Source organism: Leptidea sinapis, chromosome 15 (assembly GCF_905404315.1).
Source record: "Leptidea sinapis chromosome 15, ilLepSina1.1, whole genome shotgun sequence".
In the NCBI taxonomy this organism is placed as follows: Eukaryota; Metazoa; Arthropoda; class Insecta; order Lepidoptera; family Pieridae; genus Leptidea; species Leptidea sinapis.
In genome coordinates this window covers 4,753,982-4,774,417 of record NC_066279.1, presented here as the reverse complement: position 1 = coordinate 4,774,417, position 20,436 = coordinate 4,753,982, and the positions used below count along the sequence as shown (strand labels likewise).

The following is a 20,436-nucleotide window of genomic DNA, read 5'->3' as shown; positions in this document are numbered from 1 at the left end:
GTCACGCCATGCCAAAAAACTTGTTTAACTTCAAAGAAATGTGGTAGTTCAAAAAGGCTTGGCAGTGTTAACTATAACCAACAGCAAGCATTAGCAACCTACAAATAAGACTTAAGGATATGTGTAACAGTATTAAGTAGTGTTCATAGCTTGAAATGCTATACTTTCACCACAAAACTTGTCTAAAAACACCATGTTTGCGTGTTTTCTGCTTACTCTTCGCCTTAAGACTATATGAAACAAAAATTTCTTACAGAGACGGGAATTAACTAACAAAATTTTTCATAACTCACTATAAAGTATGATGACAACAGATGAAATGAACTCGCTTCTATAAGGCTTGTATAAAATAAAGCTCCTGGCATCTGTGAAATATTCAGAAAATGCGGAAGTTACTTTCTAGTTCGTTATTTTTTTGTTCTTTTATCAATTCTATATTATTTTTATTTACCTCTTACTTCCATTATAAACTTACAGAAATATTGCTTTATATTACGCCTGTTAAGAAAACAAGAGCTATAAACTTACAACAGGAGTTGTTAGTTTATATTATAGTTTAATTAAAAGAATGCTTACTGTGTGTTCTGTTAACAATACCGAATCCGATAATTTAAACAGACTTTCTAGATAGAGTCTATTGCTGTTAGACAACCGATAAATACAGGCCATTAATATTAGTTTAGTGTGCGTGCCAAGCTACGCCTTACACTCGCGATGTGTATGACTTTGTATTAGTGTGCGTAAATTGCTCAAAATAGAGGTTAGTTCTTAACTTAATTTTTTTCGGCTTTCTCATAGCTGTCATATAAATGATCTATGCCAAAAGGTATCATATAGAATTTTTGTCCGCTTGTCTGACGCAAAATCTAATGTACTTCTATTATTCTATGCTTTATAGCGTCCACAGGGACGCTAATAATAATTTTTAAATAAATTATTAAAAAATATTGGCTTAAAATAATTCTTAAGTACTAATATATTAATTAAGTATTAAAACTGTCTTTGATATTTAATTCTTTATTTATTAATCTGAGTTACGAAAATCCCCTTTCTTTAAGTCGGATGAATGTTAAAAAATAATATGATTGAGTATCAGAAGAAGATTATAAATAAGTATCTTAATTTTAATCCTCTTCAGAAAACAAAGAATGTGAGCAATCGCAAAGTGCGGCAACTAATACTACGCCCAAGTGGGCTTACTCGAGCCAGTCTCGAACAAAGTGTGACGTTGACATGCCACATGCTTTGTTAAACTTTGCTAATAATTGAAACTAAAATGCCGGGTTACGTAGAAAAACTTTGTATAAATAATACTACAAGAAATAATAAAGACATTGGGATCACATATCTTCCGTAAGTATTTTGTATTTAATTAATTTAAATGTAAAATAACACAAAGCGTACATAAATTACAAAATTCGAAAGATGCCATTGCGTGTCAAGACGCCACGCAAACAAGCATCTAATAGTTGCTGTAATAAAAAAGCTATTGTTCTTAGGTAGTGCGCTATCTAGTTAAAGAGAAAGACCAATCTTTAATCTAAGCTCGTAAAATAGTCTCAGGTATCAGAATGAATACCAACACAAAACCTCGTCTCCTCAGTGTACTTTCGCTGGAACCATTTAATTCATAAATCACGTTCGATTCGGAACGCTTGCGAATGGAAAAATATTTTCAATAGAGATATCGGAGCATTAGAATATTGACAAAATCTTCACGTCCCCAACGTATTGTGTAGAACGTTCACTAAGAATAGTAAACGCTATGAACACCATTCAACTAAAAAACTTTCAATATATATATAAGATATTTCCACCTATGTATTCATCACGATATCTCTGGAAACATAAGGCCCAGAGACTTGAAATTTGGTAGGAATATTGCTTTTTCACCTTTCCAGCACGAAAAGGGCGCTATTGCTACGTGAAAACTGCGAGCGTGAGGCAAAGTGATTTAAATTTCGAACCCCAGGTAACCATACATCCGGGAATCACTCCGCGTTAAAAAAATAAACAATGGGATCCGGTGCGTTCCGAAACTAATTTTAGACTAGCGTATTATCTCATTATCACAAAATTTTATATGTTACTTATCAAGTTTTAGATATATAAATTTTACTATTGCCTTTTTAAAGGCTTAATATAAAATAAATACTAGTAAATAACTATTAATTGTTTCTATTACTATTAAACTATAACACTTTTCTCGCTAGTCGAGGTGAAAAGTTGTTTCACACAAGAGCTAATTTTTTTTTGTCTCGTTCCTTTAAGTCACTCACTACCTTAGTAGTGAGTGACTCATATTAGAATCACGCTCGTGATTCAATTGTAGTCTGCCTCGCCAATTCGTGATTTAAAGTCAGCACTCGCAGCAAAAAATTACTTTGTTCATTTGTTGAACAAATAACTATTGTCGGGTAGAGCAACCGACAGACACCCGCAAGATTGATTGCGACGGGTAAATTAAAAAATAATTAAGGTATACTCGCGTCATACATAAGACAATCTCTTCTTCAAATATGATCGCCTGGTACCTAAACACTGTATAACGCTTCCTATCTCATTCTCTTGCCGGCTGAATCCTATTTAGTATTACTAATCCTATATACGATTATATATTTACCTAATTGTGTCTCTATCGTCTCACTTTTTCGTTTCATCGAGTTTTAAATCACAACGATTCTAAAGAACTTTTCCCTTTAAAAAATCTCATTTTTAAACTATATGCAGCACTTGAACGTATAAAACTTGGTCAGATAAAGTACTGCATAGTAGTTTTGGTGCTTAAAGCATCCACATGGACGATGTAGCGGGCAGCAGCCAGTTATTAAGACAATAGCATAACAACAAAATAATAATAAAAACGTTAAGATGAATACGAGAATACGAATTTTCTTATTTGGTGTGGTTCCTACTCAACTTTAATAGGCTCCATGGATATATTATGATTATTGTGTTTCGGCCCTAGCTAGTTACATTACTGGGCAAATGAGACTTAACATCTTACGTCTCAAGGTGACAAGAGTAATTGTAGTCTGTGAATTGTAGTGCCGCCAAAGGATATAGTACAAGGTGCCGCTCAGAATTTTTGGTTTTTCAAGAATACTGAGCGGCACTAGATTGTAATGAACAGGGCGAATCAATTACCATCAGCTGAACGTCCTGCTCGTCTCGTCTCTTATTGTCATAAAAATAGTTGTTAATCACGTTAATGAGAAGCTCTACGGCACCAATGTTCTATAATTCTCAGTATTTTACGCTAAGATTTTATTGTCCAAATTTATAGGAGACAAAGTCACAAGAATAAAAGCACACAAAAATATTTTCCAATCTGTTTATCTTGCGGCCCGAAATGTTCCCAGTTAAATTTATGGCCAAAGTTCTCAATATTAAGAGCACACTCACAAATACACATACAATATAATATTATATTATCTCTCACACAACTTCAAGATCCACGTCTTATATATCTTTCAGAGTTAAGTATAATTTTTAACATCCACTTTATGCCATCACAATGTCATCACATCACATAAATTTTGAGGTTATGTCAAAAAATTGCAAATACAAAAGTTTTAGATCTTTTAATTACCTACAACTTTGCCATTTGACTTATATCCATAGGTCTTGTAGTTATGCCGAAAATCGAGATAAACCGTTTTTTATCCTAAATCACCCCCCCTTTTCCACTTCCCGACCTCAGATCGCCCGTAATTTACTTTTCATTTCATTTAGGTTATATTCTCTTCCATTTCCAATGGGTTTCATCGTACTATTATTTTTTTGTTTTAAAAAATTATCGACACTGATCAAAAAGTAAATACCTAAATCAAAAAGTTTGTGATGTAATTAAACATAAAATTAATCGAGATACGTACAATCCCAACTAAGAATTAAGGTTTATTTAAGCAAAATTACTGTGTTTGTCTTTATTTAAATATATATCCTATAGATAAAGCACCATACAAAAATTAAAGTTCTACGTAAATGTACCACTTTACAAAAAATAAATATAATACACCTTTAATGAAAGATATAACCTTCCCTTCCTATAAATATGATCACAAATGAACACAACAGGGTAGAGGAAAATAGCTGACGGTGATTTAGTTGAGCTGAGTTCTTAAGTACCTAATGAAAATGCTTGTTGAGTCGCGAAACCTTATAACGTTGTTGAACGGCAAAATATGTTTACGTCGCGTTCAGCAAGAATAATATTTCACATAAATAAGTAGCAACCTCATGTCTTGTGTAATATGTATTTTGTGAAGACGTCAGGATGTCCTTTCATGCAAAATCTCACACAATATTTGCCCTAATAAGCTTTATAAAACTGTTCACAAAATTTGTTAACATAGCTATGAACTAGCTATACTACTAACTAGAGTTATACACGACATAAAATACAATATCCGGACGACCGAGCCTTGCTCGGATTTTTAAGAATGTACAAAACTTGAATAAAAAAGAAACTAATAGGACATCTAGATTCGAACCGGGGTCTTCTGGTTTCCGGATCACCCAATGTCCCATTGAGCTATTTTGGTCTTGTATATAGTGGCGAAATTTACCTTTGTATTCTAATGTTATTGTAGCTGTTTCTCATTAAAACACGAATAAAACTACAGTTTTTTAATTAAAACTATGCTAGATCGATTTATCGCCCCCGAAATGCCCTGTTAAATAAATTTTTTGAAAATCGTTGGAGTCGCTTCCGAGAATCAGATTATATATAATATATATAAGAATTGTTCGTTTAAAGATATAAGATATTATATGACAAAGAAGTACCAATATTTCTAAAATTCCACATATTTTGTACGATATTACATTTTAAATAAAAATATGAAGCAAAAGGTTTTATTACAAACTCTAAAGGTTCACTGATGCAGTTAAAAGCTAAAATATTTTCCAAAGCAAACCACACCGAGTAATCGGACCCAAAAGTAATAGATTTTCAAGACGTTTGGAGCGGTGAGGCTGTATTTTGTTTTAAATTGCACTCGCTACGGAGATCGCTAAGTCGCTACGGCTCGCTGTGAACCTGAGATGGGATAAAGTCTAAGAAAATGTTTAGCAATAAACCTTTGACAACAAATTGTTACATAGAGCGGAAAAGTTAATGATTTGATATGTAATGCTCATTGAATACTGACTGAAAGTTTTCCGCAAATAATTATATTTTTCATAATGTAATTGGTATTATATATATGTATGTATCTTGTTTAGAAACCGTGATAATCATAATGTTAACACCAGCAACAAACATAAACTTACTATGCTTACTACTCGGTTGAGTTATTAAGTCTTTTGTTGCGCAATTTATATGATTTTACAACATTATGCAATAAAATGGCATACATAGGCTGCACTAAAAGTATCGGAAATGGAATATTTCGACTGTTCCTGTCATATTAAAATCTTTTTTATTGAAAACTCCTTGGTTTTAAAAATCAAATACCATTTATTTATTTAAAAAAGATTCTCGGTCTTGTCACAAGGTCTTGCCAAACTTGTTTAGTCGTTGAGAAAATGGAATTGACTCGAGAAAATTCTAGAGCGATGATTTATTATGACTTTCGAACTGGTTTAACACAAAAACAGTGGGTTGACCAGATGATTTCTGCATTTGGTGATAAAGCCCCATCCAAAACCACAATTTATCGCTGGTTTGCTGAATTTCAACGTGGACGTGTCAAGCTCAGTGATGATCCCCGTCAAGGTCGTCCAAAAACTGCAGTCACCAAAAAAAACGTTGATGCTGTGCGTAAGCTGATTGAGGAAGATCGACATGTGACATACCGCGAATTTCAGGCTACTTTAGACATTGGCATGAGTCAAATACAAATAATCTTACATGAACAATTAGGTGTAAAAAAGTTGTTTTCCCGATGGATACCGCATTTGCTCTGTGAAGAGCAAAAAGCGGCTCGCGTTACTTGGTGCGTCAGAACTCTCGAAAGATTCCACGCAGGATCCTCAAATGCTGTATACAACATCGTATCAGGTGACGAATCCTGGATATACGCGTACGAACCCGAAACAAAAAACCGGTCACGAGTTTGGGTGTTCGAAAATGAACTAACCCAACAAAAATTGTTCGTTCACGGAGTGTTGCAAAAAAAATGGTGGCCACGTTTGTCTCCAAAACCGGCCATGTTGAGACTATTCTTCTTGAGGAAGAAAGAACGGTTAATGCAGAATGGTATGCTAGCATTTGTTTGCTACAGGTCGAACTTCTGAACTCCGTAAAGAGAACTTCAACCGCCGCATCATCCTCCATCACGGCAATGTGAGTTCTCATACCGCGCACAGAACAAAAGAGTTTATAGAGCAAGAACACATAGAATTATAAGACCATCCGCCGTACAGCCCCAACCTAAGCCCTAATGATTTCTATACTTTCCCTAAAAATAAATTGCTTGGTCAGAGATTTTCATCACCTGAAGAAGCTGTGGACGCCTACAAAACGGCCATTTTGGAGACCCCAACTTCCGAATTCAAAATTCAAATTCAAATTCAAAATTCAAAATTTCTTTATTTGTACACAGTCATGTACAATCACATATGAAACTCTCCTGGTAGATTTAGATAATCTGTATGTAATAATTATACAAAACAATATTAAAAACTAAAAGTAAGGAAGTTGTTGATTCAAGTGAATTGGATTATAAACAAACAAAACTGATGATAGATAACTGATCTTGTCGGCCCGGCGGCCCGGGCGATCGCACGCGAAATAAGTCATTAATTTCAATGTGGATCAGGTTATATTAGCATCATGCTAGCCGCAGGTACGCAGCCGGACGACTACATAAACATGGGAGTTAGGATCATGTAAAGATCAAATAAAGATTATAGTAAAAATGTACAATATATCAAACATTGTAGTTACTTATTATTACTGATTTTGAAACATATTATGATATACACACACATATATGCACGTAAACATAGGAACTTACATAAATATAACATCTTAACAATATATATATATATATATTAAACCTATATAAAAATATATATACGGTACTATAAGTACATAAATAAATTCATACATAGGAGCAAATTTTGTGAATGGGCTGTAAATCTTTTAATTTTTATGTTTTATAATAATACATTTTTTTTTATAATATCTTATAGTAAGAAACCGTTTACAAATTTTTAATTTAATTTATTTTTAAGTATTTTTTCTTATCTTCATAGTTAAGTGTTTTAGCCATTTAATAACATTAATTTTACATTCCCTAAATGTAAGTGAATAAATATTAAGGGATCTGTTAATTTTATTATACATATTGGTGGATTGTGCGACAAATTGTTTTGAGGCAAATTCTGTTCTTACGATTTTGTGTTTTAGGACAGTATAAGGGGTTTCTTTTCAAAGTAACGGAAGAGTCAATGATTCTATGTTTCTGAATTTTTAATATACATTGCAGAATATATAACTGGCGGACTGTAAGTAGTGATGTTTCATGGTAAAGTTTGCTAGTATTATAGAATTTACTTTTGGAATATATGATTTTTATTATTATTCGTTGTGCACGTTCAATATGTAGAAATTTTGTTTTAAAGGCACCCCATACACTTATACAGTATATAATGGAATGGTTGCTTCAATGATTGGTTCCATCGTATGAAAAAATGTGTCAAATTTCGCGGAGAATACTTCGAAAAGCAATAAATACATTTTTAAATAGTAATGTTGTGTCACTTCCTTGATTCCCAAAATTTTCAGTGCCGCCCTCGTAATAACATTATTGTGTTGAGATTTTCAAGATTGGTGGCTAAATAATACCACAAAGTGGGAATGGTGCACCCGTATTTTTTGCTACGAATTACTTGGTAACTAGAAAATTCATTGTCATCTATTTTTATTCCCCAAAAAAATTTAATTATTGTTTTTTTTATACTTTAATTGGCAATACAACGTTTCCTGGGTCAGCTAGTGTTCCTATGTTTTTGTTCTGACCTTGGTCAAGTTACACTCAGTCCATATAATATAATAAATTCAGCGTTCGAGTCCGTCAAAGTGTTAAGTTTGTGTTGGAACATGGCAACAAATTAACAATAAATATTTCTTTATAAAAACCTATTCATTATACCAATATCATATTTTACCATATAAATCAACTGATATGTCTAAATATGTTCAATCTTTGTAGTTGAATTGCAACAAGTTATTATGAATAAATGATAGGTAAAGACTCGAATCACACAATACACATAATCATAATATAAAAAAGTGCATCGCCGCTGTTTATACATATTTGCGATAGCGGTATGCAATAATTTTAGTATTTAGTATAAGTCAAGCCAATTTGCCATCACTAATTAATTTTTAATTTGACATAATTGCGATTATATTTTTTTAACATCAAAATTTTACTCATTAATATACAGCTTCCTCGCGAGTTGAATGCAGAGTTCAGGAATGCGATAGGGCTGTGACCTAATTATATAATCATGATTGTATCGTAAATTTAAACAATGCTTCAAGTTTACCATTTAACCTAATTATTAAAACTCGAATTAATCGAAAAAAAAACCACGTGGATCGCCATCAAGCCGGCCAAAAGCGATTGATTTGTTCGTGAGTTAGCGTTGTCGAAAGATAACCCAAAAAAGTGATTTTTTCGCAATTACTCCAAAATTCTGCCTTTATTCCTATTCTGCCTGTCTTCAACACACGTGTCTTAAACATTTTTCGCCATTTCTTGTGCTTGGCGATGAATAAAAAGTCGATTTTTTGGAACGGAAACTGATGGACTCGGATCAGTTATTATTAAATCAAAAAAATAATACGGGATCCCAACTTTAGTATTAATGCGATATCACGGTATGCGACGACTACAGCCCACCATAGGACTACACTGTAGGCGCGCGAGGTGAGGCGTGCGGACAGCGGGGACACATACTGCCGCTCTTCACCTCAGGCCGCGAATGCATTCAACTCGCGCGCTAACTGTATCTACTTATAAATTGCTTCTTACTTCTGAATTTTATTCGCGACTCTAATTGAAGTAGCACTCAACTTGTATTTTTGTCTACATTCTTAATTATGTTTTAGTGTATACTTGGTTTGTGCAATAAATACCCCCGGATGCGACGTTGTGTCACAGAAAGGTTACAGCGAGAAAGTCGGAAACCAAAACGTCTTCATAATAAATGCAAAAAAATGTGAAATAATCATAGCGTATAAGTTTTGGGACAGCTACAAGGTCACAGAATGGCTCAAGCGGTAGTACAGCGCTGGACATATACAATATATGTGTCAGAATATGCCGAGCTTGTGCCTACTTGCGGCTGATGTTTGAACTAGTTTTATTTTATTATGTTTTTAGTTTCTTTTTAATATTAAGTTCTATTTTGTACTAAGCTTTTAGTTTCAAATAAAATATTTTATTATTATTTTCTTTATTACAATTTTATCTTATTTTCTACATTTATATATATAACATATTTATAAAAAACAATATTACAAATATAAATATAAAAAATTAGAGTCCCGCCGGCGTTGGTTCACGGCAATTCCGCCGGTGGTTAGGGCGACAGACTGAGGAACTTCCGCGCGATGCGTGCCGTTCCCAAAACAGCTGCTTTCTGTAACTGACCCTTTATCCAGTTATTAAGTGAGAGCCTCTTGAGATGATGGTCGAGGCTCTTTGCTATGAGACCGTTTACGGAAACGACTATTGGGACAGTTATTGTTGAATCAACTTCCCACATGTCAGTAACCTCGTGTGCTAAGTCTAGGTACTTCGACAATTTGTCTATTTCAGCTTTCACAAGGTTATCATCACATGGAACGGTGATATCAACAATAAATGCCCGACGCTCTAACGATCTACCAACACAATATCAGGCTTATTAGCAATGATAGTTCTGTCCGTGATGATAGATCGGTCCCAGTAGAGCTTGGCACGGCTGTTTTCCAGAACTGGCTCCAGAGTATACTTATTATACAGGACTTCAAAATGCACAAGATTGTATCGAAGAGCAAGTTGCTGATGTATAATCCTGGCTACTTGGTTGTGTCTGTGCAAATACTCTCCATTGGCAAGACGAGAACAACCGGAAATAATATGTCTGATAGACTCACCAGGATGATGGCACGCCCGACATATGTCTATGCCATCCTTCATGATGTTTTTCCGGTAGTAATTCATCTTGATAACTTCATCAGCAATTGCACAGGCAAAACCTTCAGTTTCCCCAAAGAGGTCACCAAATCGCACCCAGGTCACAGACGAAATCGTGTCTACATCAGGTCCGTCGAGAGCCCAATAAAACCGTCCATGAGGCTCTTTTCCCCTCCATACATTCATGCGATCTTGAGTACTGAGTATCACCGGTTTTCGCCAATTCTCTTTGGATAAAGAGAGCGGAGTAAGTCCTTTGTCTACTGCCACAATTTCTCGATGCACTGCCCATTCTTTACGTAGGAAATATTCCCTGAGATTATACAGCTCACGATTATGCGAGTTTTGGCACTTAGAAACCCGCGGCCACCACATTTCCGTGGGATGAATAATCTCATCAAAGATGAGCGTGGATGTTGCATCCGGTATGTCGTCAGTAGTTTACGGACCTTTCTATGTAGGGCGTCAAGCTCGGTCTGAGTCCACTTTAGAATGCCGAAAGTGTATTATTAATATTAATAATTAATAGGGGCATTACCCAGCTGTTGAAAGCACGTACCTTGTTTCCACCAGACAGGAGACTTTTTAAAACTTTAGTTAGTCGGTTAAAGAAACGTACCGTCACCAGCTGTTTAATGTCCCTATCCAAAAATCCGAGGCATTCTGATATACCAAGGTATTTGTAGGTTTCAGTCGCACTAAGTGATTTGAGAAATAATGACTCTGAGAGTTGTATATTTTCGCTATTTACAACCCTGCCTCTGAGTAAATGTATGGTCGCACATTTATCCACACCGAATTCCATTCCGATGACATGACTAAATGTTTGCGTGACATTTAATAATGATATCAAGTCTTGTTTATTCCGTGCATATAACTTTAGATCATCCATATTTATGAGGTGAGAAATTGTACACACACACATATAAAGAGTAGCAGACTTATATTTATAAAGATGCCCATGATTCTTTATTTTTTTGGGACAAGTCGTTAATGTATCTCGTTGTATCACGCGCGACAAGTCGTTTATGTTAATCTCGTTGTATCACGTACTAAGCATAGACCTAAATATTATTTTACTCTTTGACACTCACAATTTGACGCATTGCTTGTCTATCCCACGCTGCTATCGTACTGAAATTCGGGATGTTATTGGTTTAACCCCGTTTATTTGGTGTCCGTACGTCTGTATTTATGTATGAGTGTGTATGTGTGTATGTAAACGTCTTATAACTTTGAAACGGCTCGACCGATCGCGGTTGACGCCATTTAAAAGGGCTTGACCAAACATAGATTTTAAAAAATATTCGGACCAGTGGGTTTTAAGAAATCTCAAAGAATGTACAACTACGGTGGTTTTGGAATAACTGCTTTACCGATCGATTCCAAAAACTAATCAGCTCTTAACATCAAAAATATCTATAGAATCTTATTTTTTTTTATATTTCTTAAATATTATATAATATACATAATATATATACAGTTAATTTGAAAATACCATCATGGCAAGTGTTTCTATTTACCATACCAATGCCGATTGGCCCGATTGCCGTACCTTTATACTGTACCGTCGCAGGAAGTCCAGTTATCATTATTCAATTCAGCCAACCGAATTTTGAGATGAGAATCCACCAATCGGAAAATGAGCGTCGCATTTTAAAAATGACATTTTGCGGGTTTTAACAGCTGTTCAAGTTCCGAAGCCTGTATTTCGTTTTCAAGTCTCAATTCTCAAATCAAACTCGAAGCACGTTAACTTTTGACTAAAGAGCGTTTAATCTACATGTGTTATTGATATATTGTGTGTTTTTTGATTTAAAAACCTATTTTAAAGTACTATTATCGCATAATAATGGATGAAAACGACGCAGTGAAAGGTATTGCTTTGAAATCTATTGCGGTATCTCGTGAACGCATGCTTGAATTCCAAGTTATTGTAACAACCTTAAATTTATTTAGAATATCATAATTATTTGTTAAGTTTGCATAGTTTTATTTGGTGTAAAACAAGTAGTAAAGCAATTGAGGGGATAATGCCGTAGAACATGTGCTTTTGTAATGGCAGGTTATTGGAGATGAAATAATCCTGACTCCTGTTATCCTTTATTTTTTAACTAGCTCCAATGACCCGATTGCGACGAAGATTGTCGACGGACGTACATTTGGACGACAGCTCACCCTCAACACCAACAACACCTAATAAACGAGGACGAAAAGCTGCTAAGCCTGAATTGGACCTCATATCTGAAAATAGTAAGTATTTTAAATATTCTAATTAATTGTTACTTAACATTACTGTCTATGAATAAATTGGACAAATGTTTGTTGTTTCAAACATATATTCAGATTAAATAATAAACAGTCAGCATTCAGAGAAGATTTTTATGATAAAACTTTGTGATGTTGAATTGAGTTTATTATAAATTTAAAATCTTATTTTTTAAATGAGTAGTTCAGATACTTTTTCACAAGTTACATATAACTTAATAGTTAATTAAATATGTACCTAATCAAATCATTAGGAATAATAATTATTATAATCTTTGTGTTAATGTAAAAATATCTTGATTTGTGTATAATAAACTTGGGTCAATAATCAAAATACCAACCTTAAGATTCCATAACACTTTCCTTTTTTTAATACTAGGTAGTACTTATCTAAATCAAATGTCTGTGTCAAGAGCTAATAAATTGCATTTAACTTTTAAAAAATCAAAGTAACAATTTTAACAGAATGGGTATTTAGTTAGAGTTATTTAAATTATGTAGTTCAGGTATTTTCCAGAGGCTTACTGCAATAAAATAATGAATTATAAACAATGATTAATATTTTATTTTTAATTTGATGTATAAAGGTTTACATTATTTTGCAAATCTCACTAATCTTTTATTAAAGATATCCTATATTTAAAATTGTTATAGGTGTTGCCAAAATTGAAACACCCAAAAAGGTAACAAGGAAAATGGTGGAAGTTCAGCAAGAAGCAGAAGAGAAAACAATCACACCATCAAGAAGAAGTACAAGGATTAGATCAAATACAAGTCTAGTGGTTGAGGCACCACAGTCTGTTGCATCTCCTAGAGCTAAGAGGGCTACCAGGAGGAATTCACTACTAGGTATTCTTTGTCATTAATGTTGTCAGTGTATCAACACAGGGCTCACTTCTTGGTAGGGCTCACATTCCCTGAATCTCTATGGTTGAAAATTGTACTTTTTTTGCATTATTCCTACCACCTCTATGTATGTATAATTAAACAGTCTTGTGGCAAAGGGAATCACAACTTCTATCATTGCTCAAGGAACTAATATTTTTCATACTAAACTTCTAAATAATATTTCATTTATTCGTACTATTCAATGCAGGAAGTGACACAGAAACTCCTCTGACACCTCTCAGACAAACAAGAAGAACGAGAAAAGATTCTACTTCAAGTGTTGAAAAAGGTAATATATATATAATTATAGCAATTATTATCTATTTGTAATTTCAGCCATTATATGACAAGCATGATAGTAGTGAACACACACAGCTATATAAAAATTATCACATAAGAAATGTATTGGTGTCATAACAACTACTGTTAATAAAGAAATGGATAAAGAAAAAGATAAAAAAGTTGATATTGATATATTTTCAGACAATATTTCGTCATTTAAATGGAATTTATTTCATTTATATTCATTTTTTTTTTTTTTTTGTAAATTATAGGCAAAAATTATATTTTATTCACATAATTTATAAATACTGATAAGTTTAAGCCTGTTTTATATAATTGTGAAATGATGCATGTTTTAATTATCATATAATATTATTGATTTCTAATTCATTTACGTTTAATTCAATTTGTAAATATTCTGATAATTTTGTATTCATTTTAATTCAATATGTTTGTGTCTATGTTTTTGAAATGTGTGAAACACATATAATTAAGCCAACATTTAGAATTTATTATTTATGGTCATAATATTATTATACTTTTGTTAATGTTTGTCTTGTTGCTTTTAAATAAATAAACACAAAGTTCAGTCAAATATGAATGATGGCAAAAGAAAGTCTTCACAAGAAAAAGAGTAAGTGTAATGAAGATAGTAAAAGATACTGAAACACTATCTGGTTTTTGATTTTTGTATATAAAAAAGATCTTAATTGAAAGCCGCTGCCTTAAATTTATACTTGTAAACTTACAATTTATACTTGTATACATAAGTTTATACTTGATAGATTGATAATTGACCCCAAAATGAACAGTGACAGCAAATGCAGTATTTTAAAAGGTTGCATATCAATTGCATTAAACATCACATGTATTTTGATGGAGCAAGAATTAAACCCTCAACCAATTTGTTGATAAGCTAGTATCACTAAACCAGCCATTAATAATGAGTATGTAGTAGCATGTACATGGCTTTTTTGTATAATACGTTTTTCTTTTGAGACCTAATAAAATATTTGTATTTGAAAAAAAAAATACAAAATATTATTAATACTGATATTTTCGTTTTAGGTGAAGTAGCAGTTTCAAAACCAGTGACACAATTAACAGAAGCGATAGCTGAAGAACCTGAGAATAATCTGAGAAAATCTATAAGTCAGAGTAACCTATCAACATGTGGCTCAGACAGTGGTGAGATTCGCCGTAGTCCTCGAATATTGGAGAAGATTGCCAAAACTATGGATAAACCAATGAATACTCAAAATGATGTTTCTTCAAGTGAGATAGGTAAAGTATTCATCATTTTTTGTCATAAGCTGTTGCATTTCTTACTGTCTTAGTAATTATTCTCTTTTTACTGGTTGTTGCGAGATTACCTCTAATGATATTATTAATTAATTGCTACAACATTTGTACAAACTTTATGTAGATTTATTCTTTTATTTAGATTAACTTTCAAGTACTAAACAACTTTGATAGGAGCTACTACTCCTACTGCTAGACTCTGATACTTGACATTGGGTTTTTTTATGTACCCATATCAAAAAGATTTATGTTTACTGTGCTGTGTGATGAACCAGCATTATTAATCCTTAGAATATAAACTTAGATATGACTCAGTAAGCATGTAATTGTAACAATCTATCACTGAACAATTCATTTTTGTTTTAGATGAGACAGTCTCAAACAAACTGGCTCATATAACAACTGAGGAAATTGAAAACAAGCTGACAACAAGTGAAATAGATGCTGGTGAGATTAGAAAAAGTCCACAAAAAATTAGAAGAAATTCTAGAAACATGAATAAATCTCAACATGATGATTCGTCAAGTAGATCAGGTACACTATTTGTATTACATCAAACTGAAAAAACTGCTCTTTCAATAGTAATAATATATTTACTTGCAAAATACAATGGTGTTAAAATATTATAATAATGTTATATTTTTTTTTGTTACCACTATTCCTAGCATGCAAATATTTATACAAATGATTTAAGTTTTCTTTAGTGTTGTGTTTTTAAACAATTTGACATGAATCTGGCACGAGACTGAGTCTTGAGAGATTTTGGCGAGACAACACGTCCTGAAGATGCCTCGTGTAGAGGCGAAACACGTGTCGAATTGTTTAAAGACAAATATTGGCTGAATTAACACCAAAGAAAACTTAAATCATTTGTGTAATTATGGATTTCCGCAAAGTAACGCCCACTTTAATAATTTTTTTTTATGCAAATATTTAACTTAATACATGGGGAGCAGCTAGCACATGAATGTAAAGAATTTGTTACTGCTGTAATTCTTTTATTTTTGGAGTTAGTTTTAAGATACCTTCTTTGTCAAGATATAATAAGATTCATGAAAGGAATCAATGTAAGATTGTCAGTGTAGTATATTTAATAGTCTTTCAGTCCATATGGATTCCAGCCAGAACTGTATTCAGCCACTTTTACATACTATTAAAGTATGGAACATGTTGGATTTGTCGCAGTCTAATGATCTTCAAGGCCACCAATCTCCATAAGATCATTTAAGGTTAATTTAGAGGTTAAGAAAATATTGAAATGTATTGAAAATATTAAAATTTAAACACAAATCAACGGAATTAAAAATTTCGACAAATATATCACCTAACAATTTATTTTTGTTTTAGATGAGACAGTCTCAAACAAAGTGACAAATATAACAGCTGAGGAAACTGAAAATAAGCTGACAAGTGACTTAGATGTTAGTGAGATTAGAAAGAGCCCACAAAAAATAAGAAGAAATTCTAGAAACATGAATAAATCTCATAATGATCAACATGATAATTCTTCTAGTAAATTAGGTACAGTATTTTTAGATACTTTACTACTACTACTACTTTATACTTGTTTCTAGATACTATAGAAAAAGTTGTACTCACATTACCTGTGCCTGCACTGTCGCTAACAGTATTGAAATTAATTATGATATGGAGTTGAACATTGCTTCCTGAACTCAAAGCAATTATATGATCTACATGTAAATTTCGTTCCATTAGTATTGTTCAAGGCTATTCTAAGTTAAAAAAGGTAAAAAAAAATAAAAATCCAATACAATTGGTGCCAAAAATATTTATAGATCACAATTTTCATAACAAAATTAAATTTGACAGACAGAGCCCACATATTATATGCTTAGTATAGACTAACTTCTGGTCAAAACTTCTATTAGTACCAATAAAAATTCTATTTCACTATAACATATTTTATTTAGCGTAGACTAAAATACATAAAACTGAATTTTATTTGGAATGCTTGGCTTTATTTTATTTTATTTGGGACACAAAACAATTACACACTAGATGATTACATTAGAGGAAGAAATAACATAAGTAGTACTAAGTGCATAACCAACGACAATGTCCACTGGTTACTATATAAGTGTTAGATAACAAGAAAGAAAAGCAGACTCTAATATCAAGAGATTATTACAAACAGATTTGCTTACAATATTATTATGAGGTTAGATATAAGTCTCCAATGAGAATATTTAATTTCATAACAATGAGATTTAAGTTTAAATTTAATTTAATAACATTATTTAAGTTGATGCTGTTTCAATGTGCTATTAATTGCTGATTTGAATTGTAGTTCCGATATACATAATATGTCAATATCTGAAAAGATTTCATTGTATGTGCTAAATAGGCGTTCCAGAGGCGCGCGTTTAAAGAAGCCCTCTATCTATCTGGCCCAGGAGTTAAACACAGTTTCGACATTTAGTCACTGCTTTTTCTAAAGATTCCTTAAGTATTGCGATCTCGGCGTGTCGTTTAGAGCAGACCATATCTTCTAAAACCTACAATACTTACTAATTTAGTCCAATGACTTCAGATCTGAATTAGACGAGGTTCATTCTTTGGACCTTGTTAAGTCCAGAATGTTGCCTTACAGCCATGCTTGGATAATTGTCAGGGCGTATCAATTACCATTAGCGGAACGCCTTGCTCGTCTCGTCCCTTACTGTCATAAAAAATAAGAACTGGTATCGTGGGGGCCACGCGGACACCAGCACGTGCATTCCTGGGTCCCAGTAAGTGACACAGCGACGAACGTCTGGCACCCGCCGCGAATAGCAACGTAATTACAATACTTAAAATGGCGGCTGCTCACGATGCTTAGTTTATTAAAAAACCAAGAAAACGTCATGGGTAGGTGCGGGGCCGCGCGGCCCCCACGATACCAGTTGAGGGTTAACATTAAGTTATTAATATTAAAAAAATAAGTGAAATGGCAGAAAATGATTGCAGTTAATATAACAAACACATTCCAAAAATTTTGTTTAAAAAAAATTAAAATTTATTAACATTTAGCTTGTAATAATATTTATGGCTAGACTCATATATTGAAATGATAACTTTTGTGATGGTTTGCACATCTGCAAAGCAACAGAAAGTTGTAAAGGAGTTAGCGTGTTTACACAACATATTTTTTTTTTTCAGATTTAACTTCTGATAAAAAAAACAATGTAGAAAGTGTTGATGATGATAAGGAAGTAATGAAAAAAAACAACTGTATTTCTGAAACTATAAATTCTACATCCCAAGTTATTGTACAAGATAAGATAACGAACTCCATTCCGACGGAAAACATAGAAACTGTTGATAAAAACCAAAGTGGACAAATGAATAAAAGTACATCACATATTTATTCTAAACCCAAGACTAATAAAAAACGAACTAAATCCTTATCAAGTGATGTTAAAGTAAAAGAAAGTAATTTCTTTAGTGACAATGAGTGGTCAAAAAAGAAAATAGGAACTAAAAATAAATCAATAGTTTTGAATTCTCCAGAAAAGACGCGTGATGCAATTAAAGAAATTTTAGATGCCGATACAAAAACTAAATCATCCATAGAATGTGATACTTCTGCCGTGGATTTTTTCAATAAAGGTCCAATTAAAAATGGGACTCCAGAAATATTTATAGAGGATTCAGATTCAAACTCTAATAAAGCTTTTGAAGATCAATGTGTACCTGTAGTAACAAGCCTTGAAAGTGGATCACCAGAGGTACTTAAAATAACTTCATCAATATCAACATCTAACACAAAATGTCTTAGTGAGAGTGTTGAACCGATGGATGTTGATGAAACCATGCCCGAAAGTTTTATAATAGATACTGAAAAAACGGACTCCGAAACGGCACACAAGGAAAACCCATCACATCAATCACAAGTGTCTCTCCTGGAAAAATCTGATTTCAAACAGAAAGAGATATCAGTTTCACAAAACTTGGATAAAACTGAAAACAAAAGTACTCTGATATTATCAGAGGTTAAGGATAATTCATTAAATGCAACAAGTAAATTAAGAAAGAGTTCAATAATAGCAAATAATAGTAAAATTTTATCAAATTCAGCAGTAGAACTGGATAATACTCATAATATAGATACTAATAAAAAAAACTTGTCTCTAAATTGTTTGACGAGCACACCTTTACAGAATAAAACTTTGAAAAAAGTGGCAGTGCCTTTAAATGCTTCTATTATTACACATAATATAGACACTAATGAAATAGACAAGAATCAAACTAATAAGCATAAATTACATACTTCCAAACCTTCATCGAATTTAGATAGCAGTGACGAAGAAAGTTCTGAGGGTGGAAGTCCTGAAAAGAACGATTTGCTAAGCAATGAAGCTAGTGACGCCGGTGACGATTATGAATCTGGCGACAGCCGTGATGAAGAAGATCGTCGTTATGAAGAGCAAAATGAAATAATTGAGAAAGGTCAGACATTGACATCGGAGGATGCATCATGTGATGATTCAGATTATGAGAAAGACTCATTCATTGTTAGTTCTGATGAAGAAGATGACCAGTTGTTAGAAGGGACTGATGATGACTTATCAATGAGTGATAATGAGCTTAAGATGACGACAAAGTCTAAGGAAAAGTATAATAGTCGAATGATCAAAGAACAGAAAAAAGCATCTAGAGAAATGTATGAGGCACGCCATAAGTCAAAAAAATTAAAATCAAATACAAGTCCAGAAATACAAAATACAGATAGTAGTGACTCTTCCGATTCTGAAGTTGAAAAACAAATCAAACAAAAGAAAAGAATTAGAATGCGCTTGAATTCTGAAAATTTATCAGAAAATGGCAGCAAAACATCTTCATTTCAAAACCGTTTATCTACATCACGAAAAAGTAATTCATTATCAGAGTCTGCCCATGACAAAAGTAACATAAGTGAAAAAGAAATGACAGTAGTAAATGAAGCATTAGAAGAAAATGATCCCCTTGAGACTGTGAAGAAGGAACCAAATTCTTCCTTACAATGCGTGAACAGTACTCTTAATTTTGTAGATGCAGAATACGCTAATAATACTCAAGTAAATAAAGATATTTCAAATGATCCTCTTGAAGCCAATACTGCTGATGATACATCATCTGATGAGGATACTAATAACATAATCCAAAACTATGATTCTGTTCTCAGCAACTTAAACAAAAGTAAACAAAGTAAAAACAAATTAGTAGACACATCTCTAAATTTGAAAAATGAAACAAAAAACAAAGCTAATAAACAAAGAGCTTCCATAGTTGATGAACTCAATCTAACACAACCAAAATCCAATCTGTCGTCGGTTAGAGAAAAGTCGCAAACGGATAAACCGAAAGTGGATGGAAAGACTGACAACCAAGATGAGGATTCCTCTGACTCCATCAAACTACATTTACTTTTTTCTGAAGACAGTAATCAAACTGCTGATATGAACGAAAATAATGAGATGCCACTCAAGCAAAGTGAAGCTGTAACTGATATCAGAAATAATAGTGGTAAGATTACTTATAGAACTTAATTTCATGTGTATCTGTAATGGTTTTA

At 32.9% G+C, this 20,436-nt stretch overlaps 1 protein-coding gene across 3 annotated transcripts in view; it reads left to right on the top strand.

The window, feature by feature from the left end:
• Positions 1-11,834: 11,834 nt before the first annotated feature.
• Positions 11,835-20,436, top strand: part of LOC126968259 (protein slender lobes) — a 37,107-nt gene continuing 28,505 nt past the window's right edge. For all 3 annotated transcript variants that reach the window (XM_050813145.1, XM_050813144.1, XM_050813143.1), the window contains exons 1-8: positions 11,835-12,019; positions 12,261-12,395; positions 13,065-13,259; positions 13,507-13,587; positions 14,649-14,864; positions 15,249-15,416; positions 16,230-16,403; positions 18,042-20,387. In XM_050813145.1, the coding sequence (XP_050669102.1) occupies positions 11,995-12,019; positions 12,261-12,395; positions 13,065-13,259; positions 13,507-13,587; positions 14,649-14,864; positions 15,249-15,416; positions 16,230-16,403; positions 18,042-20,387 (3,340 nt within the window). In that variant the 5' untranslated portion in view covers positions 11,835-11,994. The remainder of the gene's footprint in view (positions 12,020-12,260; positions 12,396-13,064; positions 13,260-13,506; positions 13,588-14,648; positions 14,865-15,248; positions 15,417-16,229; positions 16,404-18,041; positions 20,388-20,436) is intronic.